Here is a 14,006-nt window from a genome sequence, read left to right as displayed (position 1 = left end):
GCTTTGATAGTACTAGTATCTGCCAGTCCCATCGCTGATGGCACCGAAGATTATCCTGTGTTGTGTGAATGGAAGGATTGCTGCGCTGGGCAAAGGTGTGAATTGTGGGATGGCTTTGCTGTGAGTGTATAACTATTTTGTGTCTTGGATTAAACCACACAACTCACCAGTGTGATAGCCTGAATTCATGTGTGTGGACGAATGAACCCTGAGTGCCATGTCGCGACAGTGAACTACGGTGAGTCCCCTGGTCATGTTTCTACTTCAATCAGCATCGGTGCACTGACTCATCAGTAAACCAGAAATTTCCCACAGACCTGACTTCAGCATCGTTGGACCATCAATGCATCACACAAGATGCTACTGGTGTGCAATCTGTGGAATATATACTAGAAGAAGAAGCTCAGAGTCAAGGAGAGAACTGCTGTGACATTGACAATACCTAGAAGAAAAAACTAAAGACAGAAACAAGTGAGACAGAACCAGCATACAAGATAAATGTATAATGTACCTCAAAGTTCAGGCCTGAGAGAACTGCTGAAGTATGAACAAAACAGCAATGAGAAGATTATAAGGTAAAACTACACAAGAGTGGACATAAACAAATAGAGTGACCATGATGTTGATTTGACTTACATCAGCGACCAAGTGCAATACCAGTGTGAGTAGAGAGCACCCAGCAAAAGTCTCTCAAGCTTACTTGTGTAAAAAGTTCACTGTTGTGAACTCTCGTTAGGTTCCTCACCAGAGGACATGAACATCCATTCAACTTCATTGCATTCCAGTCACTATGCCAGTAGTGAGCATGAGTAATGTTCTTGCCAACACCTGGATCCTGCTGTGTGCATGTGGCATGTGGATTTCCGCACTTTCCTGAATGCAAATAGATGCTCGCACCGACATGAACACCTACATTAATATTTTGCACAGACACCTACACTGATGAGTATTGTGCTTCACAGAACAAATTTACAAGCATTTCCCTGTTCACCATCATCCAAGCCACAACCAGCGGATATGTTCAATCTAATACACAGCAGTCTCGATGATATGGATTTAATCGTTATTCCAGTGCATAAAGTTACTGTTTACCTCGATAAATCGCTCAAGGTTTTGGGACTGTCAAGTCATAAACACATCACTAAAACTGTCATGGCAGCCGCTACTGGCTACCGTCTATCCTCAAGCATGAATACATTGCCCTCCGGTTTATCCCTCAAGTGGTATATGAACGTGCCGCTTCTTTGAGCATATCTCTCCAGCCTGACGTTGTGACTCGCGTATGTATGGTCTGTCCATCCTGCAAAAAGTCCATATACTCGGTCAAGAACTGCACTTGATCCAGCATCTCAATGGCCTTGACGCTTCGCCGTCTCCGCACAACAGCAATCGCGCACTTGACAACTTGTAAAGTGTCCCTCCTCACATAATTTTCCAGGCCATCAGCGCCTTCCGCTGGGTTTGGTGATAGGTCCACATTGGTTCATCCACACAAGCCGATTTTTAGCACCCAACAGCACGCTACAAGGCCTGCCCTACCCAAACCCCCATGACATTGCACAAGAATACTTGCACCGCACATAGTGTGATGGTCAATGAGTTTTGTCAGGGACTCGTCTAATGACGGGTGATAGTGGAGCAATGCCTTCATTTAGTGGTATCCTGCAGCATAATGAAAGTGAGCAACTGAATGACTGAACAGATGGAGTACTTACCAAAGGATGTCCATTCCCGCCTGGTGCACAGAGCTCACATCCCAAGAAACTCAAGCTCTTTGTCATTGAGACAACTGCAAACAGTCAAACTACTATGCACAGGACATGTCAATACATCAACTAACCAGACAATACAGCATGCTCCAGCTTGACTTATACACCGTATATCAGTGTTGAGATCTCGACAAACGGTGCTACGTCCCCTGACTGGACCTGTGAGGCGCACTAGTGGCCGTTTTGAGGCTAGTCAGTGAATATACTCGCGCCATGAGTAAGAATGTACCCTTCTTTCCTGGACACAAAGACAACATCAAGTTACCCAGCTTGAAACAGCGCTTGGTACCGCAAATATTTGGTGTTGGACGGAGCGATTTGGTGTGATTCTGCGATGCAACCGATGCTGGAACCTGCTGATCCACCATTCTCACTCGCATCATAACACCATACAAGCAGACTGCAACTGTCTCAAGAAGAGAAGGTTATATCAAGCTTGCACATTTATAATATCCATGCAAGGAATACCTGGTTTGGAATCAAGTTGTTTTCACTACTCATAGCTAATACAATCTAACAGGATCCAACCTACACATTGCCTCCCATACTACTGAGAAGCTCTAGGAACTTGATTTGGTCCAAACTGCCAGGCCCGTGCTTCAAACACTGTCTAAATTGGGCAAAGCCGCTCTTGATAGTGTTGCGGAAGTCCGGTTTGGTCCGGTTCAGCAACAAATTTTGCGAACACACGCATTGTAAATATACTCGATTGTACTATAGCTAGTAGTAAGGAGTACTGGTACACTACTGTGAAGCAGACTCGGAGGGGGTGATGCCATCGATATCTGTCTCATGATCCATGTCAGTAGCTGCATCCATAGTTACCCCGTTATCCTGGTCTCCTTCACAGTCACTTTCCTCCTCAGAGCCCTCACTCGTGACCACTGACCTGCTAGCCTTGCGTTTGCGCAAGACAGCGTTGTTGGGGTCAACAAGCTTGGGTGCAGGGCGTGGGATACAAGTTGGGTGATGTGCCTGAGCGGGAAGCACAGGCAGTGGAGTATCGTCGTCGGGATCGTTGTACCATCGGATTTGACTGGCATCGAGGAGAGTTCCATCTGCACCCAGACCACACTGGTCAGCCATGTTGTGAGGGGGAAAGCTTGAAGAGAGTTGAGCTTACCTTGAATTTGATCCATTTTAACTTCCATCAAGTTCATGAGTGCCGAACAATTCATGTAGCTACCCTAGAAAAAAAACGACCCGTTAACAAATACATTAGCACTAAACCAAATTAACCAAAGTCTCCATACCTTATCAGGTTCTTCCTTTGTGATGTTTGGGTTAGTGGTAGGCAAACAAACCTTCACGGACCTTGCCAGTGTGGCATGGTCCTTGTGAATCGGATTCCAAGCGAAAAAGTCGCGAGTAATCATGTCATGTTCAGTGTATTGCATGTGTGGGTGATGTCATCTCGTATGTGTGAGTAGCCTAAAATGGAAGCAGTTCAAAAAGGTTCGGACACATTCAACGTGTTCAAGGAATGCTGAACGCTGGACTGGACCATTGGTCCAGTTCAGCCTATACTCTGAACGTTGAACTGGACTGTGGTCCAGTCCATGAAAGGTCTGGTTTGAACCGCGGTCCAGAACCGAACCTCTGCATCACTAGCTCTTGAGCAAGTCGGCCCCTTTTGCTTCTGCTGGATTTTCTGGATTATGGTGGATCTAGTACGCTAAGATACCATGGGTGCCGTCAATAGTTTCAAACTTGATATCTACATCAATTATTTCGGCATTCAGGAGTCTTCAGTCAAACATTTTCATGAGCATCTATGCCTCTGGTCGTCTGCGATTCTCTGTGGTTGTATATTGAAACTCACGTCTAGGCTTGTATAATCGATGTTAATGTATCTGCTGCACACATGTGACATCCAATTCCAACGAATTTGCTGGAGGTAACGATATGCATGGAAGAAGTGATGAAATAGATGCTTGGAACATCAGACGGGTTGCGAATATGATGGGTCATGTTGTTCTTCAATCACCGGTTCTACCTGGATATAGCACCCGAGTGGCTTAGTCAGCAGAAACGCGTCCTTATTAGACACGCGTTTTGGACACGCGTTATTTTCGACGCAGATTCCGGAAGCAACTTTGCGAGGTCAGAAGCAACTGAGACGTTCGCTTCAAGGGCTTTTACTGTACGGAGATCTATAGAAACTAAGAACAAGAAAATCTTGTTATATGTTTGCTAGACTTCAAGTTCATGGTTTTATTCGACCGATGAACAACTTGAAAGCCCAACTTGAAAGGACGCCACGATTTTCCCGGCACGCGTCAATCGCCACTCAAGCTCACATTCAACCTTTACCAATACCTGTTCTTGATAACGTTCCTCTCCCAAGCCAACAATCCACAGTCATGAATACAGACAAAAAGCACTTCACGTCGAAACGATTTGTAGATGCGCCCATCTCACAGCTCTCCAAGGCTGGGATCAGACACGAGTACGTTCCATAGTTTGAAATTCTCCTCATGTTGACGGGCTGTCGCGTAGGTTTCTTACAGATGTACAAGGTCAGTCTCGTACCCACTATATAATACGGCTGAGCTGATGCTGTATCATATGCCATAGACGCCACACTCGAAGTGAGTGTCATCCATAATCAGTCTACCAAGCTAATGATCATACACTCTGTAGCATGCTTTATCGGGCATCGATCTCCTCGTGCAGGCCAAAACTGGAACTGGTGTGCAGTATGATTAAATCGTTCTGTCACAAATTAACCCTACGCATAGGCAAAACCACAGCGTTTCTCCTCCCTGCCATCGAGCGGCTCGCCTCATCCAGATCTACTTCCTCTGATATGGGCCAAATTCTTGTTATAGCGCCTACGCGGGAGCTGGTGCTTCAAATCGAGGAAGAGGCAATATCCCTTCTTGCGCACCATCCATACGGCGTGCAGTCTGTTATCGGCGGTACAAAGTGCGCATTCTTTCCCACACTTTGACGCTTATCCTGATACATATCAATGCTTGCAGCATAAATACAGAAAAAAACCGTCTGAACTCTCCCACCGCTCGGACCGACATCCTAATTGCCACCCCCGGTCGGCTCCTCGACCATCTGACTTCGGGGCTTATCCTCCGCCCGAGTGTGCTCATTCTAGATGAGGCAGATAGGCTACTCGATCAAGGATTTCGCAAGGATTTGGAGCGCATCGTGGGATTCCTGCCTGATAGACGGGGAACAAAACGTCAATGTATGCTGTTTTCTGCGACTTTTGACGAGGCGATCCGGAAGGTGGGTAGGTTTTAGGGTAAGAATAACAGTCGCTGATCATTTTGGGAGTAGATCGCCAAGATTTACCTAGATCCAAATTATAAATTCATATCTACGCTCCATGCGGACGAGATCAACACGCATGAACATGGTGCGTACATCTTTTCCATAACCTGTCAATAAAATAATGAAGTACCACGTACGTATCATAGTTCCCCAGAGTTACCTTATCACGCCCCTTGAAGATACCCTTCCGACACTTGTTTCCCTCCTCAAGCAAGCGGGTCCGCAAGCAAAGACGATGTTATTTTGTACAACGGCACGTGGAACAGCCGTTGTCGCGAGTGTGTTGCAACAAGTGTCTGCTGCACCACAATCTATGCTTCCCCCAATCTACCAGATCCAAAGCCGTATGTCACAGGCTGCGCGCACGCGCGCCGCACAGGAGTTCCGCGACGCCCCAGAGGGTGCAATTTTGGTTACTAGCGATGTGACTGCGAGAGGGATGGATTTTCCAAGGTGGGTCTGCACTGTGCAGCCTACTTTCTCTTCATCGCAAGCTGTACTCACATTATCCTACAGCGTAACACATATCATCCAGCTTTCCCTTCCCAGCTCGCCCGCCCAATACATCCACCGCCTTGGCCGAACCGCGCGTGCAGGTGCTGCAGGCGAAGGCATATTGATGCTCATGCCCGACGAGCAGTTCTTTTTGCGGCTGCCGGAGATCGCCTCGCTTCCGTTAACGCCCCATACACAAATTGAACATACCGGTAACTTGAAGTTTAAGTTGGATGACCGCTCCATTGGGCAAGCATACTCCGCTTGGCTTGGGTTTTACAAGTCCTGGCTAAAGCAACTGCGGTGGTCGCCTACGGAGTTGGTGAAACAGGGCGCAGTATGGGCGCAGTGCTTGGGGTGGCCGAGCGTGACGGAAGTTGGTGGTGGACCTAGTACTTCTGGTGGTGCTCCAGCGCGAATTGGCGCAAGGGGTGGACATGCAGTGGCAACATGGATCCCGCCACCTATCGCGAAACGCACGGTGGGATTGATGGGTCTACGTGGAACGCCGGGGTTGAATGTGGTGGACCGCCTGGACGATGTGGACAATGGTCCAGCTCGGAATGCAGGAGGAGGCGGACGTGGAAGGGGGGGCGGAGGCGGGAAGTTCCTGCCAAAAGCAGCCAAACCGCACACAGAAGGAGGGAGCGATAATAGGACTGCGCGTACACAAGGGATCAGAAAGGGCAAGGCGGAGGCAAGACAATAAGCTTCTGAAGTGGTTATATTTCCTGGGGAAAAGTTGGTAGTTAGAGTTGTTAGATTTCGATATCGTGCCTATACCTCGATGCATTCGCTTATAGATTGTCTTAATTCAAACTGTGGCACTGAAGGACTCAAAATATCGGCCTCAGGCTTCTTAGGCAACCATGTCACGATGTTTCGGCACGAATCAGTATACATGGTGATCAGTGGCAACAGAAAGGTCCAGCTTGTACTCCTGTTGGCACTACGGACAGTAGAGACAAATTCTTGACAGGAGAGACCGGCGACAGGTATTGCAGTATTGGAAGTGGCGAGGACAGGGCACTAACGGGGGTAGGATTACTGAGGTGATAATGAATGATATGATATCGCGATATCAAAGCAACGAGAGAGAGTACATCAATAAAGCATCTAAAAATCATCATCATCAAAGTCTCGCCTGCGCTGGTACTAGTTGGCAATCATGATCAGCAATCTTCCGTCTTAAAGGTCATGCCACTGATGTAGTCGAATACTCACCACTATCGTTGTCTTCGTAGTTGTCTTGGACCGTGCGTCCTCCATCTGAATACATCAGATCCAGCACACTGTACGCACTTTCACGACAAAGATCACACACCTGATCAAGAAGGTCGATTAACTGCTGCTCGCTCACACGTCCTCGCAGCTGTCCTGTCTGAGCCATCCGCATAATGATAGTCTCGATCTGACGTGATCTATCCGGGCTCACAAGGGCGATGCGGGACACTGAGTGGTAAATACAAAACGACGATAATGAGTGGCGGAAATAAGCCAGAAACAAGAACGAGTACGCACATCGCTCTCGGGCAGCACCATCGAGGATAGTCGCCATCATATCCCTGCGCATTTCATCTTCAGCTGCCTTCCGCTTTGACTCCTCTTCTGCTGATACATTTTGGTTTTGTGGTGACAAGCCCTGTAGGTTCTCCATGGAAAGTATTACTGTAAGAAGTGTTTGAAGTTGCGAAAGTTATTGTAATAGGGATCACTGGTCAAGATAGTACTGTGAGCAGACTGTGAGGGAACTAAGTTGGTTAATTGCTTCCGTTACCGGCGCGAGCTCGTTGATCTAGACAGACATCAATCTTTTCCATGACTGCAGCACGATGTCGACATCATACCACATGATAGACCCAATTGCGACGCTACATGATTATGCTCAGCCAGTCACTGCCCTTAGCTTTGACCCCGTCTCTGACACGCTCTGGTCCGGGACTAGTGTAGGCACGGTCATTGCACTGCACACAATACATGGCCTCCGTGCCGTGTCTTTCCCCGTTGGCGGTGGTCTTCCGGTCAAGCAAATTGTGGCAGGAGACAACTATGTTAGGGCACTTGGTGCTGCAGGTGAAGGCGTTGGCTCGTGGTCCAAAGGTGGGATGAACAAGTGGTTCTTTCGGTGTGTGATTTCGCAGTGCTACGCTTGTATATTATTTCATGAAAGGTGCAGATCGTCCTCTACTTTGGCAGCGTTCTCGAACACCACATATACCTCCAATGTCCTTGCACTTTCAACAACTGCACCTGAGCTTGTTCTCTTAAATTCGATGACAGGCAACCCTATCCGTGTTGCTGCCTCCTCATCTGTCGCGACACACCTCCAGTTTTCACATTCAACGCTCCTTGCAGCGCTAGCGGATGGGTGCGTGCGTGCATATGATCCTCGCACTGCGCTTCTGCGCGAGAACGGGGAGAACTCGGTACTAGCACATAGTAGTGGTGTGCAAGATCTACAGACGAGTGGAAACTATTTCTACACAATTGGATGGAGTGTCAGGTTAGCAACGCGTGATTTGCATATCTAAATACCACTGATGCATCGTAGACGCGGTCACGATTTTCCTGATCCTCTAGTAAAAGTATATGACCTGCGTACGATGCGTCCTCTCCCTCCCATCCCCTTCCAGGATGGTCCTGCCTTTATTGATATCCTACCTAAGCATTCTTCTAGCCTCGTAGTCACCTCTGCACAGGGTCTGGTGAACGTTGTCGATGTATCTGATTACAGTAACGTCTCTGGGTTTTACCAAGTATGTCAGTAACACTCCCAGAACTTTATTGCTCATGTATTGCAGCTTGAAACCACATCCTATATCAGCTCAACAGCTGTGTCGTCCAACGGCTCGTTCCTCGCTTTTGGCGATGCGCTCGGTGCCATTCACCTCATGACAGCCATCGCAGAGGACGCAGAGCCGCTTTTCAATGGTTTTGAAGGCCAACCCATCGAATGGGCTGATGCTCCCGAAGCACCACCTGATATTCACTGGACAGATTCAACGTGAGTTATCTTCCACCATTCATACCCCTTGCCGACTTCAGCATACCAAAGACCCCTCAACTCTATTGGCATGCCACACTACAACACTCTGCTGCTTTCCTCTTGGACACCACAATTTCTTCCGCGCTCTGGGATATTGAGTCCACCTCCGCCCAAAATTCCGCCGCAAGTCTTAAGTACTATGAAGATGAACGACAATATTGCATATGCAGCCCTCCCGAAGGAGTTGCGTGGGCGGAGGAATCGTGTGCCTGTGACTGCTGCCAAAGATCAAGGGCGGTTCAGAAGTGGAAAGGGCAGAAAAGATGATGTGAGTGTAATCGTTGTTTGATTATGCCTAATTGACAGGATATAGCTCGAGCTCGAAGCACTAAGCATTGACGATAGCGTCGAGGAGGTACCCCGAATCTATCGAAAGGTAGAAATTGAGTACTCGAAATTCGGCGTGGAAGATTTCGATTTTGGGTGCGTGCTCTATGTTCTCACTCCTGATGAGTTTCACTGATGTTTCTGCAGCTTTTACAATAAAACACCGTACAGCGGTCTTGAGACACATATCCTCAACTCCTACACGAATTCAATGCTCCAGGTCATGCACTACACGCTTCCTGTACGGCGCCTCGCCAAGTCGCATATCACAACCAATTGTCCAAGAGAACACTGCTTACTGTGCGAGCTTGGCTTTGTAGCACGGATGCTCGAAGATGCGGGTGGCACAAACTGCCAAGGAGGGAATTTCTGCAAGACCGTCGGTGTGCTAGCTCAAAGTCAAAATCAGATTGAGTTGATTGATTACGGGCGAGAGCCCACTGAAGTTGACTATGCCCATATGATTCAGTCTTTCCACCGTTTTCTCGTTGACCATCTTTCGCTTGAAGGGAACTCCTTCCCACATAATCCGTGCCTCTTACGCCAAGCATTCCAGGAGGACACGCATTCGCCTGCGGCTGCGGCTATCACACAGCTCCTCGGTATAGACGCGAAGAACGTCATCACATGTATGAGCTGCAAGGCTGTAAGGGAGAAGGAGAATATGACACATGTTGTCGATATGGTTTACCCGCGCAAAGTGAGGACAATCAATACGCATACTAGTTTGTAATACTGATGGAGATAATCAGCTTACACCTTCAGATCCCCCTCCTGCAACAGATTTTGCCAGTATTCTCCGTGCTTCCCTGATTCGCCAGATGACATACAAGGCAACATGTCAGACGTGCAAGCAATTTGGCGCCTTCAGTTCCCGTCGCTCAATACCTTCATCGGAGCTTCCACCTGTGCTTGCAGTTAATGCAAGTGTCTACAACGAAGATAATCTGAAGCTATGGTTAGACAACCGACAGTCGAGATTTTTGAATCCATCAGTGGAGGTAAAAGGCGAAGTTGATGGCGTGGATGAGGCAATGGGAGTTGTGTATGAACTGAGAGTGAGTTTATTTTCTTACTTGCTGCCGTCACGCTCATTTTTGGTTTGTATAGGCTATGGTAGTGCAAATTATGACGAAAGAAAGGCACTCACATCTCGTTGCGATTGTCAAGGGTGAATTCTTTTATTCTAGCTGTTACGAACTCATTATCCACTGACAACGACACAGTTCCTGAAGCGGAGGGCCGCCCAAATCTCAAGAGCCCCTGGTTTCTTTTCAACGATTTCGTTGTGCGTAATATATCAGAAGAAGAGGCGTTGAGTTTTCCAAGCACGTGGAAGGTCAGTTAGAATGTCTCTTTCGTGTACCAAGAAATTGAAGATGAAGTAGGTCCCAGCTATCTTATATTTTGAGCGTGTCGATGTTCGAGGACGGCTCGACTATAGCGGCCTTCCAGATCAATTGGACCCATCAATATTGAGCCTAGATACCTCTATCTCTGTGTTAGTTACATCCATCTCATGGCAGCTTTACTCTTTTCATCTTTTGCACACAGGAACCGCGACGAGAGTATCATCCAGCACGAGTGCCTTCGCTTTGAAGAACTCCCTAAACCTGGAACACTCGTTGCAATTGATGCTGAATTTGTCTCCATGCAGCAGGTATACTTTGTTTACAACCTCCATTGGACTGTCTTCATGTATTCTCACTTGTCAGGAAGAAACAGAATATCGTTCGGATGGTACGAACCGTGTCATCCGCCCTGCACGGCTCAGTCTTGCTCGTGTGTCTGTCCTTAGGGGCAATGGTCCAAAAGAAGGTGTCCCGTTCATTGATGATCATATCCATACGAGTGAGGTCATCGTCGATTATCTGACTGAGTTTTCTGGTATCAAATGTAAGTGCGGTCCAGCATTCTTTTCCCTGGCTGACATCGTGATAGTCGGTGACCTTGATCCGCATTTGTCGCGGTACACATTGACACCCTTGAAACTTGTGTACAAAAAGCTCAGGGTGCTCGTCGACCGGGGATGTATATTCATTGGGCATGGACTCTCCAAAGACTTCCGCATAATCAGTATGTTTAAGCATTAAACGGAGGCCACACACTAATTGTCGTCATGATCAGATATATTCGTACCACCAGAGCAAGTCATAGACACGGTTGACTTGTACTTTCTGCATACTCGCCAGCGACGACTATCACTCCGTTTTCTGTCCTGGTTCGTCCTCCACGAGCATATTCAAACTGACACACACGATTCGATCGAGGACGCTCGAAGCGCGCTGAGGTTGTATAAAGCTTACCATGATTTCGAAGAGCGTGGTGTCTTTGACGAAAAGCTGGAAGAGTTGTATCGTGAAGGGAAGCAATATGTAATTGCTTGTTGCTTTTCTTTTCTTTTCCACACAATGCTAATTACCTATATCAGAACTGGAAACCGCCACCCCAGCCTGGCGCACGACCAAACACAACCCGCTCGCCCGTTCCTTCTGCGCAGGCATCGTCTATGGCACAGTTCCCGATAATAAATCAGAGTTTCGCGCAATCGCCATTCAATGCTGTGAACTTTCCTATATCTAATCCAGCATTCTTTGCCTCTCCTGATATGGGACAGTTCGGAATCGGCGGGCAAAGCCAGATTTGGAACAATCAGAGGCATCGATGAAGAGGATCTGTTACACGCATGTAATTTAAGCAATAATTCTGTGTTATGTAGCAATTGCATTCGCTTTCCCTACCATTTATGCCGTTGAGATACCTGCATCTGAAGGTGGAATAGAATTGAGAGCCACCCAATCAATCTCTTCCCCATGTGTCTTTCGCAGCCATTCGTTGGCTTTCTTGAAGTGGGCATTTCCAAGGAAGCCCCGATGAGCTGAAAGGGGAGAAGGATGTGGAGATCTGACACATAATTATCAGCATGTCAATTTGATAAGATGAGTCAGAGCGTACTTTAACACCAGATGTTTTTCCTTCTCGGCCTTTGGTCAGTTTTCCCATAACAAAATAGTAGGTGGCTGGCACAAACCTCGTCAATCCCAAGTCTGTCGTATAGTTTTTGAGCAGGCAAACCCCAGGCAAAGAAGACAACCCCTCTTCCGTCCGGACGGTCGAGCACTGCTCGGATAACAGCGTCGGTGAAGGTCTCCCAGCCCTTTTTTGAATGCGAGTTGGCATTATGCGCCCGTACAGTCAGACAGGTGTTCAACCAGAGAACTCCAGCCCTTGCCGTAGGCGTCAGATCCCTGTGTAAAGAGTCAGCGAATTGTAAGCTTGGAGGAGCTAGAGACGCGACAAACCCAGACGTAGGGACTTTGAAACCGGGGATGTCACTCGAGAGTTGTTTATAGATATTCCTCAGGGAGCCAGGGAGCTTAGTTGGAGGGAGGACGGAGAAAGAGAGCCCTAAATCATTGTATTAGATATATTCTGAGTGAACTAGACATGCGTACCGTGTGCTTGTCCTACATTATGATACGGATCCTTGTCGAGTGCTACGGTAAGTGATGGAACGCGTACATAATTATGCAACACGCACCTGACCTAGTATGACAGCTTTCACAGAGTCAAGTGGCGTCAATCGCGACCAAGAGTAAATATCATTCACTAGAGGGTTTTGTTACGTCGCATCGAAAAATGACAGAATTATCTTACGCTTTGGGTATACGGTATGCGCACGATGCTCCTCGATTAGGAATTCTTTGAGCTGAATCAAATGGAGTGCTCAGAGGAGAGCAAACCCAAGAGAGAGAGTGAGGACACACCTTTTGGAAATACGGCTTCATGAATTCCTCGCTTAACGCGTTCCTCCAGGAACTTTCCATAGTTTCGTGTTCTAAGTTCTCTATGACAGCCTGTATTTCAGGTATACTGCTCTGACATGATTCTTCTACGACTGTTGCGACAGTGACCATCGAACTACAAGAACTGAAGTTAACTAAACTTTGTTCAAAAGTACTTGCAAAATGGTGTACTTTACAGCCTGTACCTTCCGTCTTTTTGTAAAGCTCGAGTTCACAGAGCTAGCTGCAACGCGCTTTCGCGACAATGAAGCCATAAGAGTTAGACAAATTGAAAGCATCCATCAACTTGACGAGACGTGCTTGGTCCATACATAGCACGTGACCATGGACTAATTAGTGGAAGTTCATCTCCTGGCTCAGTCTCATGCCTGGTCCGAGTCTTGCGTTCTTCAACGAACTCGTCATTCGCAATGAGGGTATGCACACCGTTTGCTTTCGATCATCGATAGTGCTCAATTTTCTGCAATACAAGTGAGATATTTGCCAGGGCTGCAGCGGCCCAATGATTCAAGACGCCTTGGTTAGAACAACACGGTTAACTTGAAAATGCGTGTGTTTTACTGGATGTTCAACAATACGAGACACGTGTGTGTTCAGGCCATCTGTGTGTGAGTGTTCGGAGTCTGTGTGTGAGTAAGTTTCGTGTGTGTATAATTTTTGAACCGATCCAGCGCCATATGCATCTGGTTTTGCCTGGTCCTTTTGAACATGATCATTTCGCACGTCGCGCTGCAACGCAACGTGCAGCGCGTCACCAGCAAAAGGGGTCTCATGTTAAATTGTCTATCCTTGAAGAATGGCAACGAGAAATGAGTGAAGAAGCTCAACAGCGTTCTGCGTGTGCTGTTTGTGCTCATAATGTATGCGCAAGGGAGCTTCAAAGTGTCAGTTTGTACAATGTGCCGTTGCATTTATTGCGCAATGATTGCTTGCCAGAACAGACCTTGCCCGGTTATTCCCCCCACACGATGCGCAGCACTGTCGACGACGAGGCTCTCGCGTACCAATGTGGACTAAATCACGCGCTAGGAGAGAGTACAATAAATTGCCGAGACATGCCAATCATGATATGGTGCCTCGGAGGACACGAGTGCGCAGAGGGTAACAAGAATGAGACAATTTCCTACATTATATTATCAGTGTAGACAAAGCGGAAAATGTAAACGACACTACGAAGAATGCGACCGCTGCATCGTTCACCAATATCAGACATTCGATGACTAGTTGCATGAGAAATGGAAAAATGGGTCCTGGGATGCCCAGCAGGCCGTT

The 14,006-nt window shown here is 47.5% G+C and overlaps 6 protein-coding genes across 6 annotated transcripts; 2 read left to right on the top strand and 4 right to left on the bottom strand.

Moving 5' to 3' along the window:
* Positions 1-1,216: 1,216 nt before the first annotated feature.
* EDB93DRAFT_1100972 (uncharacterized protein) lies at positions 1,217-1,781 on the bottom strand (the record flags this gene model as incomplete). The annotated part of the gene is made up of 3 exons (XM_041447055.1): positions 1,217-1,455; positions 1,570-1,645; positions 1,716-1,781. The coding sequence occupies 3 exons, from the start codon at positions 1,779-1,781 to the stop codon at positions 1,217-1,219; spliced, it is 381 nt and encodes a 126-aa protein (XP_041311358.1).
* A 732-nt stretch (positions 1,782-2,513) lies between these two features.
* Positions 2,514-3,145, bottom strand: EDB93DRAFT_1246696 (uncharacterized protein; the record flags this gene model as incomplete). Its single annotated transcript, XM_041452485.1, has 3 exons — positions 2,514-2,827; positions 2,893-2,956; positions 3,023-3,145. 3 exons carry the CDS (start codon positions 3,143-3,145, stop codon positions 2,514-2,516), a joined length of 501 nt encoding a protein of 166 aa, XP_041311357.1.
* A 700-nt stretch (positions 3,146-3,845) lies between these two features.
* Positions 3,846-6,409, top strand: EDB93DRAFT_1123689 (P-loop containing nucleoside triphosphate hydrolase protein). Its single transcript, XM_041448654.1, has 9 exons — positions 3,846-4,218; positions 4,269-4,288; positions 4,347-4,360; positions 4,413-4,461; positions 4,511-4,697; positions 4,754-5,015; positions 5,067-5,145; positions 5,207-5,513; positions 5,577-6,409. Exons 1-9 carry the CDS (start codon positions 3,956-3,958, stop codon positions 6,262-6,264), a joined length of 1,869 nt encoding a protein of 622 aa, XP_041311356.1. The 5' UTR covers positions 3,846-3,955; the 3' UTR covers positions 6,265-6,409.
* Positions 6,410-7,314, bottom strand: EDB93DRAFT_1123686 (PDCD5-related protein). Its single transcript, XM_041448653.1, has 4 exons — positions 7,077-7,314; positions 6,880-7,007; positions 6,780-6,824; positions 6,410-6,710 (listed from the first exon to the last, which is right to left on the bottom strand). The coding sequence occupies exons 1-4, from the start codon at positions 7,210-7,212 to the stop codon at positions 6,672-6,674; spliced, it is 348 nt and encodes a 115-aa protein (XP_041311355.1). The 5' UTR covers positions 7,213-7,314; the 3' UTR covers positions 6,410-6,671.
* Positions 7,315-7,387: 73 nt separating this feature from the next.
* EDB93DRAFT_1304036 (PAB-dependent poly-A-specific ribonuclease subunit PAN2) lies at positions 7,388-11,662 on the top strand (the record flags this gene model as incomplete). The annotated part of the gene is made up of 16 exons (XM_041454725.1): positions 7,388-7,680; positions 7,732-8,058; positions 8,107-8,311; positions 8,357-8,559; positions 8,611-8,869; positions 8,921-9,024; positions 9,076-9,628; positions 9,681-9,986; positions 10,039-10,099; positions 10,155-10,267; positions 10,317-10,429; positions 10,483-10,588; positions 10,644-10,824; positions 10,870-11,004; positions 11,056-11,303; positions 11,360-11,662. 16 exons carry the CDS (start codon positions 7,388-7,390, stop codon positions 11,594-11,596), a joined length of 3,444 nt encoding a protein of 1,147 aa, XP_041311354.1. The 3' UTR covers positions 11,597-11,662.
* Positions 11,663-11,672: 10 nt separating this feature from the next.
* On the bottom strand, positions 11,673-12,755 carry EDB93DRAFT_1078409 (uracil-DNA glycosylase; the record flags this gene model as incomplete). The annotated part of the gene is made up of 8 exons (XM_041445385.1): positions 11,673-11,832; positions 11,884-11,903; positions 11,960-12,176; positions 12,231-12,336; positions 12,384-12,414; positions 12,470-12,537; positions 12,586-12,637; positions 12,696-12,755. The coding sequence occupies 8 exons, from the start codon at positions 12,753-12,755 to the stop codon at positions 11,673-11,675; spliced, it is 714 nt and encodes a 237-aa protein (XP_041311353.1).
* Between the last annotated feature and the right edge of the window lie 1,251 nt (positions 12,756-14,006).

The sequence above is a fragment of the Suillus bovinus genome (genome assembly GCF_016758785.1).
Source record: "Suillus bovinus strain UH-Sbo-P2 chromosome Unknown EDB93scaffold_7, whole genome shotgun sequence".
Lineage (NCBI taxonomy): Eukaryota > Fungi > Basidiomycota > Agaricomycetes > Boletales > Suillaceae > Suillus > Suillus bovinus.
The sequence above is the reverse complement of the archived record's forward strand: the minus strand, read 5'-3'. Positions and strand labels throughout refer to the sequence as shown.

What these genes read in the sequence shown, in the direction of transcription:
- EDB93DRAFT_1123689 (XM_041448654.1), top strand. Translation starts at nt 3,956, where the DNA reads ATGTTTGCTAGACTTCAAGTTCATGGTTTTATTCGACCGATGAACAAC. An exon ending in TCTGTTATCGGCGGTACAAA is followed by an intron (nt 4,698 to 4,753) that starts GTGCGCATTCTT and finishes CAATGCTTGCAG; the next exon opens with CATAAATACAGAAAAAAACC. An exon ending in GATCAACACGCATGAACATG is followed by an intron (nt 5,146 to 5,206) that starts GTGCGTACATCT and finishes TACGTATCATAG; the next exon opens with TTCCCCAGAGTTACCTTATC.
- EDB93DRAFT_1123686 (XM_041448653.1), bottom strand. Translation starts at nt 7,212, where the DNA reads ATGGAGAACCTACAGGGCTTGTCACCACAAAACCAAAATGTATCAGCA. An exon ending in TGGTGCTGCCCGAGAGCGAT is followed by an intron (nt 7,008 to 7,076) that starts GTGCGTACTCGT and finishes TTTACCACTCAG; the next exon opens with TGTCCCGCATCGCCCTTGTG. An exon ending in TAATCGACCTTCTTGATCAG is followed by an intron (nt 6,825 to 6,879) that starts GTGTGTGATCTT and finishes TGATGTATTCAG; the next exon opens with ATGGAGGACGCACGGTCCAA.